Here is a 20,546-nt window from a genome sequence, read left to right on the forward strand (position 1 = left end):
CAAGCATCAACTTCACAAACACTGACCTCACCAGCAGCGGTAGCAGTCTCAGGTGTAGCAGTAACCGTGCGAGCAGTAAGATGATGATGCCCACAAACACACAGACACACACACAGACACACACACACACACACACACACACAGACACAGACACAGACACACACCCCCACACACAGACACACACAACACATGAAAGAAAAGGCACATTATTGTTGTTGTTGGACGATGCGCGCGAGGCGGCCGTGGTCAAGCTCAATGACACGGTGGCAGTGCTGCAGCGTGTTCGTGCGGTGCGCAATGGTCAGCACCGTGCACGCCGTAAAGTTGTCTCGAATCGTCTGCTGCACCAGCTCATCCGTGTGTGCGTCCACGTTTGCCGTGGCCTCGTCAATGCACAGCACGCGGCATCCGCGCAGCAGCGCCCGCGCAAGACACAGCAGCTGGCGCTCCCCTGCACTCATGTTGCGCCCCTGCTCCTCCACCTCGTCGTCAAGCGAGCCCACACGCCGTGCAAGGCAGCACTTGTCAAGCACGCCCAGCAGCGTGGCGTCTGCATGCTGCCCAAAGGGGTCGAGATTGCTGCGGATTGTGCCGCTGAACATGACCGGGTCCTGTGGAATCACAGCTATGCTCTCCCGCAGCCGCTGCCGCCCCACGTGCGCAATGTCCACACCATCCATGCTGATGCGTCCGCTGTACGCCACCATCCGCAGCAGCGCCCGGAACAGCGTCGACTTGCCAGACCCGGTCCGCCCACAGATGCCCACCTTCTCGCCCCCGCCCACGCGCAGCGAGAAGTCCTGCAGCGCCATCGCGTGGTCGCGCCGGTACCGCACGCTCACGTGTGAGAACTCAATGCACCCGCGCTGCGGCCACGAATCTGGCAACGCAACCAACAGTTTCCTGTGCCCGCTGCTGCTGCTGCTGCTGTTGCCAGTACCACCAGACCCACGTGCCTGCGGCAGCAGGGCTTTCCTGTGGTCGTCCCCGCCTTGCTCTGTGTCATCATCGTCATCATCATCTTCTTCTTCCTGCGGTGTATGGATAAACGCATCACACCGCTCCACACACACCATCTCCTTCTCCGTCTCTGTGAACGCTGTGACCAGCCCCTGCAGCACGCCCGTCACAGAGAGCGCATACGAGATGGCCAGGCCTGCCAGCCCCGGATTTGCGCCCCCGCTGTGGTGCTGTGCCGCCGCCAGAAACGACACCCCCGCCAGCATGCCCACGCCCAGCACCTGCAGCCGCACGCTCAGCCATTGCGACACAACTTGCTCGTTGTATGACGCAATCTGGTTTGCGTCCATGCGCGAGACATTTTCCAGCTCAAACTGCCGCACCATGTGCATTGCACGCACGCTCACCACCCCGGTGAGCGACTCGGAGAAGTGGGCGTAGATTGGAGAGCGCGCAATGTTGCCAAGCCGCTTCACCTCACGTGACGTCTTGCGGTAGTAGCGCTGGATGCGGTAGTACAGCACAGAGAGCGGGAGCAGCAGGAACAGGAAGTAGGGCTGGCTGTAGCACATGACCGCCACCGTGCCCAGCAGCCCAAACAGCTGCGCCAGGAGGATGTTGGCGATGAAGGGCAGCGAGTCGTCGACAGAGTTGATGTCGGACGAAAACCGGTTCACAATACGCCCCACCGGATTTCTGTCGAAGAAGGAGATGTGCGCGCCAAACACGCGGTGCAGTAGGCGCCTGTGGATGGTGCGTGCAGCCACCACGCCCGCGTACGCAAACAGGAATGCGCGCACGAGCGTAAACGCTGTGTTGCCGAGCGAAATAAACCCGTAAATCTCAAGGTACTGGCGCGCATCGCTGCTGCTGTTGCGGTCGGCGTGGGTGACCCAGTTGCTCAGCCACCAGTCAGAGACGTTCTTGGAGCCCTGCATCAGCGTCATGGCCACCAACACCCCAGCCGCCAGGACGCCGCCAATGGCACGCACGTACGACGCGTACACGGCCAGGCGCACCGTGCCCACCACGCGATCCTCCTCAGCAAGCAGCTGCCCCTCGTCCTGCTGCTGCGGCGACGATGAAGTCGACCCACGGGCTCTCCCTTTGCGACTGCTGCGCTGCAGTGCGCCACGCACCTCAGCCATGGGAGGTCCCTCACCATCATCATAATCGTTGTCATCATCATCGCCATCGGCACCAGTATGGTCGTCATCGTTGTTGTCATCATCATCGCCATCGGCACGACCATCATCATCATCACCATCACCATCACCATGGACATTGCCGTGGTGACCATCGTCGTGCTGCTGCTGCTGTTGGTACTCGGCCGTTGCATCTGCCAGGTGACCATCCTCCACCCGCACAACGCGTGGTGCCGAGGCGAGCGCATCCCTGTTCTCCGTGCACAGCACACGAGCGCTGGCTGCCATCACACCGCAGATGCAGTGCTGCAGCACGTGGCGTGCTGTTGGCCTGTCCAGCGCCGCCAGCGGGCTGTCGAGCAGGTACAGCGGCAGCTGCTGGTATGCAGCCCTCGCCAGCCCAATGCGCGCCCTCTGCCCGCCGCTCAGGTTGATGCCGTTCTCTCCAAGCTCGGCGCCGTCGCCGCCTTTGATGAACTGCAGGTCGTCCTCGAGCGCGCACGCGTGCAGGATGCGGTCGTACAGATGGCGGTGCATGGGCCGCCCGCACAGGATGTTGTCGCGGATGGTGGCGTTTCGGATCCAGGGCTCCTGGGGCACATACCCAATGCCTCGCTCTTGCACAGCCGAAGACACCAGCACCTGCCCGCGCGTGGGCGCAAGCTCACCAAGCATGCCAAGCAGCAACATGGTCTTGCCGCTGCCCACAGCTCCGGTCAAGCACACCCATTCCGTCTGGCGCAGGTCGAAGCTGACCCCGCGCAGGACACAGAAGTACGCTGCACTCCCCGCGCTTGCGCTGGTACCGCCGTTGCTTGCATGCAACTTGTTCCGTGCTTGGTCCTGCCACGAGAAGTAGGCGTCGTGCAATGACACCGCAACACCAGCGGCAGCGTTGGGCGTTGCTGGAGATTGGCGCACAGCCAATGCAGATGACGAAGACGCTGAGGATGACAGTGAGGCAGGTCGGGCTGCCCTTCGTGTTGTTGTTGCTGCTGCTGCTGCTGCTGTTGCCGTTACTGTTCCTGTTGCGGCTGGTGATGGCGTGGAGGGTGTGTCTGGGGCCCAGTTAGCTGCGTGTGCGGCCGCCTTCTGCACGGATCCAAAGGTGTATCTGAGGCGGAGGTAGCTTTCCACGCGGTCAAGCGACACCCACGCCTCCACAAGCCCGTTCAGCACCCAGGGGAACGCATTGAGCGGGCCGATGAGGGTGTTGAACAGCGCCATGCTGGTGAACACGGTGGCGGCGGTGAGCCGGTGCCCGAGCAGCGAATACGTGGCAAACGTGCTAATGGAGATGAGCACAGGGGTTGTTGCCCACAGGTACACGCACACGGCATCGAGGTACTTGCGGCCGCGCAGGGCCTTTAGTTCGCGCTCACGAATGGTGTTGATCTTCTCCTCAAACAGATGCGCCCACGCGTACATGCGCACGACGCGAATCGCGCTGACCACCTCGCCCGTGAGCTTCACGCGCTCGTCCTTGTTGTGCATGAGGTCTTTGCCGAGGGCGCCGATGCGTTTGGCGACAGCGCGGTTGAGCGGGATCATGACAAGGGCAAAGCACAGGCCGGCGAGGAAGGACACGCCAACCTGCTGATACAACAGGTACAGCGACACTGCAATCTGGAACGGCAGGCTCCAAAACTGGTGGAAGCTGCGTGCGTGTTTGATGACGGGATGGATGAGGACAACAAATGGGAAGTACGAACAAACAAGGCGAGGCGATTCATGAACCGTGTGTGCATGTGTGCAGGCATTTGTGTATGTGTATTGTGTGTGGTTTCACACTCTGGGCGTGTCTCCAGCAGAGCAACAACAACAACAGCAACAACAACAACAACAGCAACCACAACAACAACAACAACAACAACAACAACAACAACAACAACAACAACAACAACAACAACAACAACAACAACAACAACAACAACAACAACAACAACAACAACAACAACAACAGCAACCACAACAACAACAACAACAACAACAGCAACCACAACAACAACAACAACAACAACAGCAACCACAACAACAACAACAACAACAACAACAACAACAACAACAACAACAATGACAAGTGTTGACAGCATGTGTCGCAACTGCGTGGGATCGAGATCTGCACACCTTGGGCAGAAGTTGGCGAGCCTGTCTGCATCTGTGCTCATGAGATTCATGACACCACCAACAGTGGACAGCGAGCGTTGCTGCTCGTCTTGCTTCTTGGTCTTCTTGGTCTTTTCTCTGGTTTCCTCATCCTTCTCATCCTTCCCATCGCTGTCTGCACCGGCATCTTTGCGCTGCAGGATGGTTGGTGATCGGGTGGTGTGAGAAGCATGACAATGGCGGCACAACAGGCAGATACGTGGAAACGGAGCGTCAATCCGCAGTTGGAGACCACTGGAAGGAAGAGAAGGAAGAGAAGGAAGGGGAGGGAGGTGCCGAGGCAGAGACAGAGACAGAGGGCGGGGCTCGTAGAAGCCCCCGCACACCTTCACGCACCCACACTCCAAGCCCAGACCAAGCCGGAGCAAGCGCGTGTGGGGTATGCACACACCTTTTCGCCGACACGTGAGCGAAGCGCCTTGCGATAGACGGTGGAGGTGACAGCGGCACGAACAGCAACCTGCGTCTTGTTCACCTGGAACGTGTAGTGGATGTTGCAGAAGCTGCCAAAGGCCGTGCACAGCACCAACAGGCCTGCAAAACAGTGGCGTCGAGGTGGAGTGGCCACATGCCACGTGGGGGTGAGCTGCATGCGGAAGCAAGATGGAGTTGCTGAACCGTCTCATCTCTGCATGTGTGCGTATGTGCCGCGAACGTGTTGCGTTACCTGCATACATGTATCCTTTCGAATAGTCTGGACTTTCCTCGTCAATCAGTTGCACCTGAAGGGAGAGGGGTGATGGGGGGTTGGTTGTGCGGGCGCTCGTTTGTGAGCACATACGAGCCCGCACACGTTCACACGCAACACATACACACACAACACACACACACACACACACACACACGCACGCACAGACACACACACACAGACACACACAGACACACACAGACACACACACACACACGCACACACGCACAGACACACAGACGCGCGCGCGCGCACCAGTTCATGAAGGAGGAGCGGTCCTGCAAAACCGGCGGCATCTGCCAGCACTTTGAGGACAGCAAGCGGATAATATCGCCACCCATAGCACCTGATATGAACAGGCCGTGAGAGGGGCAACGGCCCTGGCGGTCAGAAGTGTATTCTCTTTGGTTGGGACAGCACCACAGCACACACACACAGTTGTCACACGCGCACACTCAGACACACACTCAGACACCCCCCCACCCCCCCCCACACACACACGCACACTCAGACACAGACACAGACACAGACACACAATACACACACACACACACACACACACACACACACACACACACACACACACACACACACACAGAGACACAGACACACACGCACACACTCGTACACGCACCCGCGTACCTGTTGAATGCTCTGAGCACAAAGTGCTTGTCCGAATGTGATTGGCGGAGAGCAAACACGTGTGAAGAGAACGCATCACAGAGCGCCTGAGTGTTCAGGTGATCTGGCATCCCAAACAAGTCTTCAGACTGCAGCTTGTCGCACTACATCATGCGTAATGATGAGGACACGTGCGTCCGAGTGGAAGTGCGTGAAAATAGGTGAGTGCGTGTGCGTGCAAGAGCGGGTGTGGGAAAGAGAAGAATGAAAGACGAGGTCAATGCACACGTGTGTGTGTGGGTACAGCAAACGCACCAAGTAGCCAAAGTGGAGGAGCGGGTCAACCCACTGGAAGACAAGCTTGGAGAAGACAGCTGCATCACAACAGATGATGGGCACAATCAGGTGGTGGTGGTGGTGGTGGTGGTGGTGGTGGTGCAGTGAGCGCCGCACGATATAGCATGGTTGGGAAAGCATGATGCACACACACGCACGCACACACACACACACATGCACGCACACGAGACGCACATGCGCTTGTCTCCTGCGGTTTGGCGCGTGCATTTGATGTGAGGCGATTGACGCTGTTGTACTTGAACAGGTCGTCTCGCTGCCACGCGGCGCTGCCAGAGGTGGACAGCAGGGGTGTGGCCTCGTGTGCGGTGTGGAACGCGCCGTCGTCGTCTTGGATGCTCACGCCAGTGCGGCGCACGCGAACAGGCGGTCGAAGGAAGCACGCGCGCATGGGCACGCACAGCGACACCAACATGATCAGCGTGTGCAGGAAGAAGGTGCCAATCTGCGCAAGCTCGCCGATGGTGTGTGCTGATGTGAGCTGGGGATGCGCTTGCGCCAGAATCGTCCATAGGCGGTATGCCCCAGCGCCTGTGCGAGTGAGTGAGTGTACATGATTGTGTGTGAGTGCACGTGTGTGAGAGCGTGCGGGATTACAAGTGTGTGAGTTGGAAAAGGTACAGGGCGGCAATAAGTTGCTGTCGCGCGCGCGTGTGTGTGTGTGTGTGACATCGTTGTGGGCACCTGTGAGCAAGAGGCCGGTTAGGCGCATGCTGATGGGCGCGCGTTGAACGCCGCGAGAGCTGCTGGCAGCATGTGCGAGCCTGGCCCTCAGCTGGGCGTCTGGGTATTGCTCCAAGACGGAAGCGTACAGGAGCCATGCCACGGCATTGAGGGCCGTAAACAAGATCCATGCAGCATGCTGCAGGTTGAGCGCAACCACCTGCACAATTGGCATGGCGACGCAAGCAACGCACGCGAGCAGCTCCACGTTGCGCAGCCATGCCCCGCGCCAAACACCTGCATGCGGTGCGCGGCGAAACACACGGTTTGGGCGTGTGAGTGCACCAGTGTGTGCTTGAGTAGTTTGTACTTGTGTGTTTGAGGTAGTGCGCTTGGCGTGCACACGACTATCAGCGTCGCAAGCACTGCCTCACACACACGCTCGCGTACTCACAGAGCGGCTTGGGGATTTGCTTGTTGTAGCGGTGGGCGCGCTTCCTCACAATGACCAAAGTTGCTAGGGCGGCCACAGCGACGATGAGCGCGGCTCCAGAGTAGACCACCAGATCCTGGAAGCATGACCCGAGCACAGCGCCAGACTCCACCACCGCCGCCGCCGGAGGCGCGTGTGCTGTTGTTGCGTTGGCTTCCGCCGCGCACCAGCCCTCCCACCTCATCAACGACCTCATCTCGCCGAAAGCCTGTGGAAAACACCCACCAATGTTCAGTAACTGTTGTTGTGTTGTGATGGTGTGTGTGTGTGTGTGTGTGTGTGTGTGTGTGTGTGTGTGTGATGGTGTGTGTGTGTGTGTGTGTGTGTGTGTGTGTCGTTGTGTGTCCGTGTCGTCGTGTGGTCAGCAGTAACCATAAACATAGACCTTCCTTGATCCTTATTGAACAACGCCGTCTAAGGCGCAGACAAAATTGATAAACGCGCATACATTCCACTAGTAGAAGGACGACATGGATGAAGTTTATCATTTAGTAAGACAATATCTTACAATTTGAGTAGTTGCTGCCGGCGCGGTCCTGCACCTTCGTCAGAGTTAAAGGGAAAGTCAGTCGAGGTTAGAAACGTAGTCAGTAGTTCATTTAGTTAGGACTACAGCAAACAGAAATTCTGCGTTCGTAATCTTGTCTACACCGGCTCCACTCTGACATCCGGACAAGAATACAGTGCCTGGGTCCAGCTTGCGTCTGTGTGTGTGTGTCGTCTGTCGGTGTGTGTGTGTGTGTGTGTGTGTGTGTGTGTGTGTGTGTGTGGAGAATAGGGACGCTGGTGGTGGTGACAGTGCTGCTCTTGTTGCTATTGCCAGTGTTGCTGATGGCAGAGAGCCATGTGAAGCGACCCAAAGCATGGTGAACGTGCACGGCGCAAAGAGAGGGATGGATTGTGTAACGCAGTGCATCAACAGGAATACAGTGCATTCAGGGCGGAGCTAGAGCGAAAGTACAAGCAGCGTTCAGAACAAACAGTGCCTGGAACATGCGAGCAACAGAAAGCGAACTCGACACACACACACACACGCACACGCACACGCACTCACACGCACACGCACGCACGCACGCACGCCCGCACACACACACACACACACACACACACACACACACACACACACACACACACACACACACACGCACTCAATCACTCAAACGCGTATCATACACAAGTCAGAGCTTTGATTGTGCGGTTGCAGGTGCTGGGTGTGCGAGGGCCTTGGCAAGAAAAGACAGCCAGAGCGGGCGTACACGCTCTGGTTCATTCATGTGCACGTGGTGCGACCCAGGCACGGTGTGTCGCTCAAAGTAGGCCGCAGAGCGGGACATGGCAATGAGGTGCTGGCGCGTTGCCTCCAGCTGGTACTTGACGCCGTCCTCCGCCAGAATCACGCATGTCGGGCAGCGCACGCCCTTCATAAACGCCTGCGTTTGCTCAAAGTTGAGCCGGGTTGCGGACACCTGGCGAATGGCCAGGTCGCGCGAGAACTGGTACCGCGGTTCACGCTCATCTTGGCCCTTCCGCCTGTCAGCACTGCTGGTGCTGGTGCTGCTTCTGCTACTCCTACTGCTGGTGGTTGCTGTATCAGGGTCGACAGGGCGCAATCCGCGATCCAGAAGCAAGCGCGCAGATGCCTCGGTCACGTGCGTGTTTGCTGTCAACAGCTTCTGCAGCGCATCCTCCAACGTCAAACCGCGCCCGTCCTGCGCTTTCTTCGCGTCAAGGGCCTCCCACGACTGAATCGCCTGGCGCAGATCCTCGCGTGCGGCACTGCTCTGCCCTTGTACAGGGACGGCGCCTGTTACGGGATGACGGGTGCGGTGTTCGTGAGACAAAGTAATCAAAATAGAAGACCAGCTGCAGGGAGCCAAAGAGGGGGGGGGGGGGAGGGGGGACGGCGTTGCCGGTGACAGCAAGTCATTGGACAAGCGAAATGGGAACGAACATGCAAGTGCGTTCACACACACGCACACATACACGAGCACACGCACGCACACATGCACACGCACGCACGCACACAGACACACAGACATACACGCACGCACACAAGCACACAAACTGACCTTCAATCAGGGTGAGAGAGTCGACCTTGTCTGGGAAGCAGCTGGCAAAGATGGAACATATGCCAGCGCCCATCGAGTGACCAACGAGGTGAACACGGTTCCAACCCAGCGCCTTCACTGCCCAGTGTACGTCGCGCACCCAATCCACCATCAGGTACGATGCGCCGCGCGGCTTGTGCGACGACCGGCCGTGCCCTGGCAGGTCGATGGCCACCACATTCAGGTCCTGGAGCAGGGGGTCGTCCACGCCACTGGAGTCAGGCATTGGCGGTGGCGTGAGTGCACCCGGCTGTTGTGCCGGGCGGTGGTGCCGGCGGGTGCTCCTGGGCTGCAGTAGTGGCACGAAGCTGTTGGCGTTGTCCAGCCATCCGTGTACTGCAAGCACGTTGGGCCCACTTCCTGGCCAGTGCAGGCCCTGCACCGTGCCCCACGGCACGCTCAGGCTCACCTCCACGGGCGTCTGCGTCGCAGCCGCAGCCACCGCCACCCCGCGCCTCCCAACAACAACAGCCGTCATCGCGTGTGCATGCAATGCAGTCCAGTGGTCTGCTTGCTTGCCTTGTGGTGTGTGTGCGTTGTTGATCTGACTTGCTTGCTTTCGTCGTGTTTGTTTGCTTGCTTTGTGTGCGCACTTTTCACCACACAACGCCAACGAGAAGCGACGAAGATGAATGGTGGCGTGGATGGTGGTGTGGGTCGCATTGCCACGCCTGGGCCCCGGATCAGGGGTTACGTGGCGTGGCTGAAGCGGTACAAGATGGCTGTGATGGCCGCATGGCTTGTGCTCCTCATCCTGGGCATCCTCTTTGTAAGTCAGCGCGACTGCGCTGTGTGTGTTGGGGTGGGGGGGGGGGCTTTCGAGCACACACACCAAATGTACTCTTGGGACGGCGGTGTCGTCTTTGTTGCCATTGTCGTTTGCTCACCATCCTGGCTTTGGTGCATGTCGTTGCGGCTGCAGGGCCCCAAGCTGCTGACCTCCACATCGCTGAACATCAACCCTCCAAGTGGCAGTCAGGCTGACATTGCACAGGTAACACAGACATGCGCAGGAAGGGCAGAGATCAAGCGTATCTGTGTGCGTGCGTGCGTGTGTGTGTGTGTGCTTGCGTGTGTGTGTGTGTGTGTGTGTGCGTGCGTGTGTGTGTGTGTGTGTGTGCTTGCGTGTGTGTGCACGTGGGCTCATGACTACCGCGATCCTGCTTGCGATCCTTGACACGCTGCGTCACACCACATACAGAAAGCGCTCAAGAAGGAGTTCCCAAGGCTGGGCCAGCTGTCCCCGATCATCTGCCTTGTCAAGAACCCAAACGGCAGCGTCATCACTGATGCCACGCGAGACTTTACCTTCGATCTCTACCACGCCGTCACAAACTTCACGTGCGTGTGTGTGCATGTGTGTGTGCGCGCGTGTGCTTGTGTGTGTGCGCGTGCGTGTGTGCATGTGTGTGTGTAACAAGTTCATTCCTCGAAGCAGTTGACACCCAGCCGCCATCTCTGCTCTGCGCCCACCCCACAGGCCGTCGTTGCTGCCGAAGAATGGCTTCACCAGCTACTACACGCTGGCTGCAACAAAGGGCCTCGGCCCCATCGCCAACAGCACCGTCTGCCGCAACTGTAACCGCACAGAGACCGTCATCTCCATGCAGGTGCACGCATGCATTTTAGAAACTGCATATCCGTGTGTGTGTGTGTGTGTGCGCGCATATCTGTATGCTTGCGGGCGTGCATGCGCCTTACGAACCGTGCCACACACATCGTCTTCAACACGTTTGCACACACACACACACACACACACACACACACACACACACACACACACACACACACACACACACACACACACACACACACACTGGCAGGTGGAAGTTCCATCCGCTGGGAACCTCCTCACCAGCTCAACCCGCAAGTTTGTCAGCTTTGTTCGCACCACCGTCAAGAATCTCACCGCAACACACCTTACACCAAAGGGCCTCGACGTACGGCACGCAGTGTGTGTGTGTGTGTGTGCGAGTGCGTGTGCGTGTGTGCGAGTGCGTGTGTGCGAGTGGTACTGAGGAAGGACTCAAGCCAAGACGCCCTGTAATGAGGCGTGAACGTCCGTGCATATACCTCCTTCTACACCTGTTGTTGCTCACTCTTTTCCACCCACCATTCACCCATGCTGCTTCCACGGGCGCAGGCGAAGCTGACGGGGACGCTGCTGTTTGCTGTTGATATCGAGAAAGGAACAGAGCGCGATCTTCTCCTCATGGATGGCATCGCCTTTCCCGTCGCCCTCGTCACACTCGCGTCCGTTTCAAGCGCCCAGCAACACGAGTGGTGGTGGTGGTGGTGGTGGTGATGGTGTATGGAGGCTGCCGGCTGTGGTGGTGGTGGTGTATGGAGGCTGCCGGTTGTCTATGCTTCTTCTGCCAGATCTGCAATCTTGTGCCTCTCAGAGAAGACGCGGCTGCGTTTGTGACATTGCGCTGCTCACACTCACATGCGCTTCACCCACCCTTCTTGCCTCCACGGGTTGCTGTTTCGCCGTGCAGATACGTGCTCAAGTCTGCGCGGCTGCTGATTCTGCCCGTGCTGTGCATGATTGCGTCAATTGTGACTGCGTTTATGTTCATGTATCCCGTAGCACTCAAGTATGACGTCATCTCCTTCACCCCGAGCATCATGATGAGCGGCACCATCGCCATGTCCATCGGTGCGCCCCTCCCGTCACACGTGTGTGTGTGTGTGTGTGTGTGTGTGTGTGTGTGTGTGTGTGTGTGTGTGTGTGTGTGTGTGTGTGTGTGTGTGTGCGCGTGTGTGTGTGTGTGCGCGTGTGTGTGTGTGTGCGCGTGTGTGTAGCCATTGCATGTCACACCAATCCACTCCTTCGTCTCTCACCCCATCATCGCCTCCTTGCCCCGACCCCAGACTACTCCCTGTTTCTGCTGTCGCGCTTCCGTGAAGAGCTGCAACTGGGCATGGATGTTGACGAGGCGGTGCTGTACATGCTGTGGACAGCAGGCCACACCATCTCCGTCTCAGGCACCACCCTCGCCGTCTGCTTCTTCGGCCTCATGTTCTTTCCAGGTGCCGCGCTCCGTGGTGGCTGCCGTGGTTGAAATTGTGGTGTCGGTGTCGATGTCGGTATTGGTGGTGGTGGTGGTGGTGTTGGTGTCGGTGTCTCGCTGCGTCATGTCATGGCACGACATCTGCTTATGTGCTTGATGGTGACCATGGCTTGTACCTGATGACTCTGCCGAAACCGCTTCACCCAATATACACATTTTTCATGCAAACACACACTCACATACACATACACACACACACACGTGCACACGTGTGCCCCATTCCTCCTTCTCATGTGTCACAATCTTCGTTCGTGCGCTTGTCCGTGTTCCCATGGTTTACTGCCACCACTGCAGTGTCGATCCTGCGGACGCCGGGACTGGGCACGGGTCTTGCCATCCTCACGGTCCTCATCTGCAACCTCACCCTCACCCCATCCATCCTCCTCACATTCAACAACTTCTTCAAGCGCAGCGCCCGCTCAAAGTCGGTTGCCCATTGTGATTGTGTATTTGTGTGTGTCATGTGTGCATGTGCTGTATGTGTGCGCGTGTGAAATATGTGTTGTGCATGCGTGTCATGTGTGCAAGTGTGTCACGTTGCTCCCCAGCCCTTCAGCTCATGCCCGGCCCGGCCTGTCCTGTGACCACCTCTCGACCACCCACCCCCCCCCACTCCTGTGTGCGCCATTGAATGCGGCAACAGGTGCTGCTCATCGGGTGAAGACGACGTCATCACAGACAGCGAGGAGTCGGCATTGCTCGTGGTGCGATCACGTGCACACCCCCACCTGATGCCCAGCCCTTTGCAGCTTGCACCAGTTTGCATGTTGCAACTTGTTTATGCTCACATTCACGAGCGCAACGACTCGCCCATCTTCCGTTTCCTCTCGGTCTCTCCTCCCTGCTCATCTTCACACCACCACCACCACCACAATCCATCACCACCATCCACCACAATCCATCACCACCATCATGTGCGCAGAAAGGCAACCCGTCGCTTCAGCACGCCGGACACGAGGACCGCGTCGCCGCCGAGCACCGCGCCGTCCACAAGTCCATCTGGTACAAGTTTGGCAAGTTCCTCATGCGTCCAGCAGTCAGCATCCTCCTGGTGCGTGCATGCTTGTGTGCGTGAGTGAGAGAATTTTTGCTTGTGCGTGTGCACATGTGTGTGTGTGCTTGCGCGTGAATTTATGTGTATGTGTTTGTGTTCGTGTTCGTGTACTCTTGTCCATGAACTCCACCGTTGTGCATGTGTTCGTGCGTGTAATGAGCGTACCCTCGGACTCAACCTCAAGCTCAATCCACTTGTCCACACATGCATGTGCCACCTGCCCCCCCCCGCTTGGCCGCGTGTCAGGTGGTGGTGGTGGTTGGCCTGGCCATCCCCTGCGCCATGCGCGTGCGCAGTTTCGATCGCTCCTCCTCCATCATCAACATCGCGCCGCGCACCGCTTCCGCCACAAAGGCCTTCAAGGACCTCAGCGTCAACTTTGGGCCCGGCACGTGAGTAGTCGTGTGTATGTGTGTATGTGTGTGTTGTGTGCGTGTGCGTGAGGTTGCACTGTGCGCGCTGTTAACAAGGACAAACAACAACATCATCATCATCTTCACAATCACCACCACCACCACCACCACCACCACCATCATCACCACCACCACCATCAGGTTGGCGCCGTACGATATTCTTGTGCGTCCGCGCAATGCCTCGTCTGTGCTCACGCCCGACACCTTCGCCGCCGCAAAGACCGCCATTGAGGACCACCTGGTATGGTGGCGTGAAGCGTGATGGGGTGCTGTCACGGTGTTGTTGCATTGTTCGTCGTGACAACTTGCATTTGGTAGTGCTCTATGTTACCACTGTTCTCACCCGCATCAACGACCACCACCACCATATGATTGCATGTGTGGCTGCACGTCAACAGATGAAGGTTAAGCCTGTGGATAAGGTGCAATATGAGAGCATCATGTACTTTGACGGCAACTTTCTCCCGTTTGCATTCGTCGACATTGCACTCAAGAACTGCTCGAAGCCCGTCAACCGGCCCATCTGCCTCGTGCGTAGAGCCCGTGCCGTGCACTTCTTTCCACATGCGGTCATTTCATCAGCTGCTGCGACACAACAACATATACAACGAACACATGTGCAACACATACAACGAACACATGTGCACACGCATACAACGTACACACACACACACACACACACACACACACACACACACACACACAAGGAACAGCGTCCTTACTATGATGGTGCCACATGCACATGTTTTCTTCTTCTTGTATGCGGGCAGGCGCGAGACACGTTTGTGAACAGCAATGCAACTGCGCTGTACATTGAGGCGACGCTCGACTTTGATCCATACAGCACAGAGGGCGTCAACTGGCTGCAGAACGCTCGCAAGGTGCGTGACCTGATGTTTACTGCTCGTCCAATGCGTGATGTGATGTGCACTTTGTCCTGTGCGTTTCATGTCGTAAAGCGTTGCATGTGCTGTGTGCGTGTGTTTGCGTGTGTGTGTGTGTGTGTACTCGAGGTGTCTGCGTTTCATGCTTGCTGCGCAACTCACTGCGTGCCGTCTTGTTGGTGCCACCAGGCGCTGGCCAATGTGAGCGCTGAGACGGACACTGAATTCATCATTGCCAATGGCGCCACCATCTCCAACGACGTTGAGCGCAAAGGTTAGATCTCATGTCGCAAATTGACTGGATGGTTCATGGTCTGAGTTTTAATTGCCGCATGCCCGCATGCCCGCCTGTGTATGTGTGCATGTGCGTATGTGAGTGTCGTGTTCTGTCTTCAAAGCCTGCGTCAGTTCTGTAACACACACACACACACACACACACACACACACACACACACACACACACACACACACACACCCACACACACCCACACACACACACATTCACACTTGCAGTGTATGATCTGTTCCCGACGGCGGTTGGCGTGACGACTGCGTTTGTGTTTCTGCTGATTGGCATCGCCTTCCGCTCCATCGCCATCCCGCTCCGCGCAATCCTGACCATCGCCATGACGCTGGCGTTTGTCTACGGCTGCTCCATTTGGGTGTACCAATTTGGTGTCCTTGACGGCATTGGTCTTCCCGGCCTCAGCGGACAGCTCGTGCGTTGCTCTTGGCCCTTGCACGTGGTGGTGTTGCGGTTTGTTGTGCATTTGTTGTGGGTTTATTGGTTTTTTATTTGTGCATTTGTTGTGGGTTTGTCGATATGTACTGGTACATATGATGTGTGTGTGTGTGTGTGTGTGCTCTGGTCATCGTTCGCTGTGTGCTGTGGTGGGTTGTCCATCGCCCCAACTTCTCGCCTCACCTCATGACCAAACACTGCCGCCCAATGTCAACATGGGATTGAGCAGAAAGCGCTGTCGTGGATCACGCCTGTGATGGCGTTCAGCATCCTCGTTGGTCTCGGCCTGGACTACGACGTGTTTCTTCTTAGCCGCGTCGTCGAATACCGCAAGGATGGTAAGCTCACACACACACACACACACACACACACACACACACACACACACACACACACACACACACACACACACACACACACACACGACACATTGACACATTGACAGACGCACTTAACATGGTACTTTTACGCACACATACACACACACATACACACGACACACACACACACACACACAACCCCCGGCCTCTCATGCGTGCCTCGATGGACGTGACCATGTGCTCGTATGTTGTTGTGCAGGCTTCTCGGACTATGACAGCGTCCTGCTTGGCCTTGCGCGCACGGGCGGCATCATCACCGCTGCGGGTCTGTCATTGATGATGATGATGATGATGACATGCCGTTGAAACCGTTGTGTCGGTTGCGTGTTGTCCTTTCTCGTCGCCTTGCTGTTGCTGCTGTGATTGCCCTTGTAGCTATTCGTGCCGGTGTGGGGTGCGATTCAGAGGTGCTCACGTGCCCCACTACACTCCAACTCATTGTCTCCCACACGTGTGTGTGTGTGTGTGTGTGTGTGTGTGTGTGTGTGTGTGTGTGTGTGTGTGTGTGTGTGTGTGTGTGTGTGTTTCGTCGAGTGTGCAGGCATCATCATGGCGATTGCGTTTGTGGGTCTGCTGTTCACGGCGGAGGCCGTGTTGAACCAGCTCAGCTTCTACCTCGTCTTTGCTGTGCTCATTGACACATTCATCATTCGCAGGTGCGTGTGCGCGTGTGTGCGTATGTGCGTGTGCGTGCGTGTGTGTGTGCGTGCCCAGGTGTTTCATGTTGCGTGCTTCATCACATGCGCTCTCTTGTCTTTTTCGCCATGCCTCACATATTCGCACTTTCATCACATCCACACGCGTGCATGTCCCCCCATCCGCAGTGCTGTTGTGCCGGCGCTGATGCGGCTGATTGGCCGCTTCAACTGGTGGCCATCGCGCATGCCCACCCCTGTTGCGTAGCTTTGCCCATGATCCATCTCCTGCCTGCCTGTGTTCCTTGTTGTTTTGTGTTGTTTAGTGTGTACATCTTGTATCCCTCCTGCCCTCTATTGCTTGACTCTTCGTGCTCTTGCTCTTGCTTGACTCTTCATGCTTGCTTGACTCTTGCTTGACTCTTCGTGCTTGCTTGCCCTTGCGTGACGCGTGTGTGTGGCGTGTGTGTGTGTGTGTGACGTGTGTCGCACACCGCTGAGCGTGTTGCGCAACTGGCCCGCCGCCAATCCAAATTTCGAAACTGCGCCATAATGTGGCGGTGGTGGCGGCAACAGCAGCGGACACCTCCGCATTTCTTCCTCCTCTTCACAACCAACCAACTCGATCGCGATCTGACGTGTGGCTGACAAGCAAGCAAAGCAGAGCCAAGCGAGAGAAGTGAAGGTACACACACACACCGCCATCACCAACCTCACACGATGTGCACACAACGCAAACACGAGGCACCAACACACCACCACGTCATGCACCTCGTCCTGTCCTGTCAGCGTTTTTTTGTTTTCTTCGTTTGCGCGTTTGTGTCGTTGATGAACAACAGTCTTCATTTCCACAAAAGCACCACCATCATCATCGTCGAACGACCTACCTCTCCACCCGCACGTCCTTGTAATCAACCCACGCCCACGCTTGCTTGCTTGCTGAACAGGACCGAACCAACACAACCACCACCACACCCAAGATGTCGAGCAAACCGCGCTGGCTCCCGCTGGAAAGCAACCCAGATGTCCTGAACAAGGTGTGTGCGAGGGTTGTGTGCGAGCGTTGTGTGCGAGGGTGTCATCATCAAAGGCGTGGACAACGGTTTGTCTGCTCACACCTACGCGCACACCACACTCACAACCACCCTCAACCCCCTTTCCCAAATGTAGTTTGTTCGCAACATGGGCATGTCTGGAGAGTACCAGTTCACGGATGTGTATGGACTGGATGAGGCATTGCTGGCCATGGTCCCTCGCCCCGTGCTGGCGGTGGTGCTTCTCTTCCCAATTGGAGACGCGTACGAGGCCAGCAACGCCGCAGAGGCCGAGGAGATTCGCGAGCGCGGTCAGGTCGTCTCCGAGAACCTCTTCTCCATGAAGCAGGTCCGTAATTGGATCGGTCTGTGGCAGTATGTGTGTGTGTATAGACAGGCCTTTGTGTGTATGGAGAACCTTCTTTGTGTGAGCCCGTGTGATTGTACGCCTGGCAGGTCCACTTACATCTCCCTCCTTTGCTGTGCAGACCATCTCCAACGCGTGCGGAACTGTCGGCGTGTTTCACGCCATCGGCAACAACCTGGACAAAATCACTCTCAGTAAGCACGATTCACCAACCCCGTCGCTTGTTGGCGTGCTTCACTCAATGCATTGATGCTTCTCGGTTGTCTGACACTGGTCGCCTTCCTTGCGCTGCATCGTTGTGTCGTGTCACGTCAGCTCACACACACACACACACACACACACACACAACACACACATACGCACACACACACACATACGCATGCACACACATACGCATGCACGCAGAGGAAGACAGCCCGCTGGACAAGTACTTCAAGGCGTGCGAGGGCAAGTCGCGGGAGGAAATTGGGCACATGCTCGAGCATGCAGAGGGTGTTTCGACAGCCCACGAGGCGAGCGCAAACCAGGGCCAGACACAGGCGCCACCACTTGAGGAACAGCTCGACCTCCACTTCATCGCCCTCGTGCACAAGGACGGCTTCCTCTACGAGCTCGGTGCGCGCACATGTGTGTGTATGTGTGTATGTGTGTATGTGTGTGTGCGTGTGTATGTGCGCGTGCATGTGTGTGTGTGTGTTTTACTCGTTCCGTGAGTTAACCCATTTCCCTTTGTTCTCATCCTCCTCCCTTTCCTTCATGTCTCACGCCACATTCGACCCCCACTTCATCGCTTCTTCTCACCGCCATCACGCTTGTGTGTGTGCGTGTGTGTGTGTGTGTGTGTGTGTGTGTGTGTGTGTGTGTGTGTGTGTGTGTGTGTGTGTGTGTGTGTGTGTGTGTGTGTGTGTGTGTGTGTGTGTGCAGACGGCAACAAGGACTTCCCCATCAACCACGGCGCCACCACGGAGGAGCGGCTGCTCGAGGACTCGGCAACCGTCATTCGCAAGTTCATGTCTCGCAAGCCCGACGACCTCCGCTTCACCGTGATGGCCCTCACAAAGGCCTGAGCACGCTCGCTTGCCGTGTGCTGGGAGATTAAAGCATGCATGACTGTGCACATTCCCACACACGTGGCTGCATGTTCTTGACGTGGGTGAGTGCTACGTCAGTGTGATTTGTTCGCTGTTTCGTGTGCGTGCGGTTGTTCTGTGCGCTCGTTTGCTTTCCTCAACATTATACAACCCCACAGCAGTCTTAGCCGACCACCATAAACACCACCACCACCATCTTCGTCATCATCGTTGTCAAACAGCAGCACCATACAATGCTCTCATGTGGCCACATAGCATGCGTCCATGGAGCGGGAGCAAGTGCAAGTCAGGTGGAGTCAGGTGGAGGTTTGTACAACAACATAACATGCTCAAGGGGAAAAGGAAAGGCAATCAAGCAAACCATGGACAAGGTGTTGACGGGGCACGGTGGCCACTCGATCATCTCAAGTATCAACAAGACGAGGGAAAAAAAAAGCAAACACACGCAAACTTGGGCAGGGAGACAGACACGCAGACACGGGCAGTCACACACAGACACAGACACACACACACAGACACAGACACAGACACAGACACAGACACAGACACAGACACACACAGACACAGACACAGACACACACACGGCTCTAGCTCTTTTGTCTTGCAAGCACAATGGCCGGGTCCTTGTGCAATTCTTTGATGGCGTATGCGATAATGTCGTCTGCATCCTCGCTCATTGCAGCCGCAAACTCCATGCTCGGGAGGTAGCCCTGATGGTGGGGGTGGTGGACAAGAGAGGGGAGCAGAAGACAGCAAGGCATATCAACGAATGAACAAAAACAAAATCAAACAAACACACACGCATTCACGCACACATTCACACGCACACACTCGCGAACACACATTCACACACACATTCACATTCACATTCACACACACACACACACACACATTCTCTCCATCGAATATTCGCACCGAGGTGAGGCTGGTGGCGGTGCGCTGGTCTGTGACGAGGACGAGGATGCCAAAGCCAGGAAGGTTCATGGAGTGAACGCCACGCTCGTGCATGCACAGGATGGGCACCTGTCCTTTTGCAGCCACTGCCTCGATTGCCGCAACCTCAATGCCAAACCGATCCTCATCCCACCTGCAAACATCAACATCACACAGCACATCGGTGAGTGCCACGCAGCCCAAATGGTGGCTGAAAGCACAGTGCTGTTCAGTGTGTGCGTGTGTGCGTTGAAGTGTGCGAGTGTGCGCGTGTGTGCGAGTGCGTGTGTGTGTGTGTGTGTGCGAGTGTGTGAGTGTGTGTGTGTGCGCATGTGTGTGTGCGAGTGCGTGTGTGTGCATGTGTATACATGTGTGTGTGTGTGACGATCGTACTGGTACGAGAGGTACATGGCGCCGTCGTCCGCGAGCATCGTGAACTCATTCTCTCGGACGTTCTTCGTTCCCGGAAGCTCAAGTGCCGTTGTCGTCACGTCCCTGATCCACGAAACCGTTGGAGACAGGACAGAGGATGAGAAGAAGGAGTTGAAGGCAGAGCAGAGCAGGCCACGTTACGCGCCAGACAGCCAGACAGACAGGGGGCGGGCAACGCGTGCAACGTACACAGGGGCGAGTGCCTGGTGCGCTCTGATGTGGTGCTGCCGTGCCTTAACGACGTCGCTCCACTCCGGGCCCGTGACGACAATGAGCGGATACAGGGCGCCGCGGTGGGCCAGCGTGGTG

At 56.8% G+C, this 20,546-nt stretch overlaps 5 protein-coding genes across 5 annotated transcripts in view; 2 read left to right on the forward strand and 3 right to left on the reverse strand.

Annotated features, from left to right (window-relative positions):
• Positions 1 to 117: 117 nt before the first annotated feature.
• On the reverse strand, positions 118 to 7,316 carry PTSG_02522 (multidrug resistance-associated protein 11). Its single transcript, XM_004996956.1, has 10 exons — positions 7,052 to 7,316; positions 6,619 to 6,894; positions 6,112 to 6,465; positions 5,896 to 5,954; positions 5,602 to 5,744; positions 5,215 to 5,305; positions 4,939 to 4,993; positions 4,663 to 4,805; positions 4,233 to 4,405; positions 118 to 3,762 (listed from the first exon to the last, which is right to left on the reverse strand). Exons 1-10 carry the CDS (start codon positions 7,284 to 7,286, stop codon positions 207 to 209), a joined length of 5,085 nt encoding a protein of 1,694 aa, XP_004997013.1. The 5' UTR covers positions 7,287 to 7,316; the 3' UTR covers positions 118 to 206.
• Positions 7,317 to 8,208: 892 nt separating this feature from the next.
• PTSG_02523 (alpha/beta hydrolase) lies at positions 8,209 to 9,819 on the reverse strand. Its single transcript, XM_004996957.1, has 2 exons — positions 9,160 to 9,819; positions 8,209 to 8,894 (listed from the first exon to the last, which is right to left on the reverse strand). Exons 1-2 carry the CDS (start codon positions 9,674 to 9,676, stop codon positions 8,269 to 8,271), a joined length of 1,143 nt encoding a protein of 380 aa, XP_004997014.1. The 5' UTR covers positions 9,677 to 9,819; the 3' UTR covers positions 8,209 to 8,268.
• On the forward strand, positions 9,765 to 17,060 carry PTSG_11885 (uncharacterized protein). The gene is made up of 21 exons (XM_004996958.1): positions 9,765 to 9,967; positions 10,121 to 10,192; positions 10,400 to 10,539; positions 10,679 to 10,808; positions 11,022 to 11,138; positions 11,342 to 11,451; positions 11,697 to 11,857; positions 12,073 to 12,231; positions 12,567 to 12,696; positions 12,916 to 12,976; positions 13,195 to 13,323; positions 13,573 to 13,718; positions 13,881 to 13,980; positions 14,138 to 14,269; positions 14,510 to 14,620; positions 14,813 to 14,897; positions 15,137 to 15,342; positions 15,595 to 15,703; positions 15,945 to 16,010; positions 16,287 to 16,401; positions 16,570 to 17,060. Exons 1-21 carry the CDS (start codon positions 9,827 to 9,829, stop codon positions 16,646 to 16,648), a joined length of 2,499 nt encoding a protein of 832 aa, XP_004997015.1. The 5' UTR covers positions 9,765 to 9,826; the 3' UTR covers positions 16,649 to 17,060.
• Positions 16,995 to 19,209, forward strand: PTSG_11886 (ubiquitin carboxyl-terminal hydrolase isozyme L3). Its single transcript, XM_004996959.1, has 5 exons — positions 16,995 to 17,417; positions 17,551 to 17,763; positions 17,903 to 17,975; positions 18,187 to 18,396; positions 18,706 to 19,209. Exons 1-5 carry the CDS (start codon positions 17,361 to 17,363, stop codon positions 18,846 to 18,848), a joined length of 696 nt encoding a protein of 231 aa, XP_004997016.1. The 5' UTR covers positions 16,995 to 17,360; the 3' UTR covers positions 18,849 to 19,209.
• Positions 19,210 to 19,430: 221 nt separating this feature from the next.
• Positions 19,431 to 20,546, reverse strand: part of PTSG_11887 (uncharacterized protein) — a 4,424-nt gene continuing 3,308 nt past the window's right edge. The window contains exons 11-14 of the mRNA XM_004996960.1: positions 20,427 to 20,546; positions 20,199 to 20,300; positions 19,788 to 19,959; positions 19,431 to 19,582 (exon numbers count right to left, since the gene is read on the reverse strand). The exon at positions 20,427 to 20,546 is cut by the window's right edge and continues 104 nt beyond it. Of these exons, the coding sequence (XP_004997017.1) occupies positions 19,460 to 19,582; positions 19,788 to 19,959; positions 20,199 to 20,300; positions 20,427 to 20,546 (517 nt within the window). The 3' untranslated portion in view covers positions 19,431 to 19,459. The remainder of the gene's footprint in view (positions 19,583 to 19,787; positions 19,960 to 20,198; positions 20,301 to 20,426) is intronic.

Source organism: Salpingoeca rosetta (assembly GCF_000188695.1).
Source record: "Salpingoeca rosetta unplaced genomic scaffold supercont1.5, whole genome shotgun sequence".
Lineage (NCBI taxonomy): Eukaryota > Choanoflagellata > Craspedida > Salpingoecidae > Salpingoeca > Salpingoeca rosetta.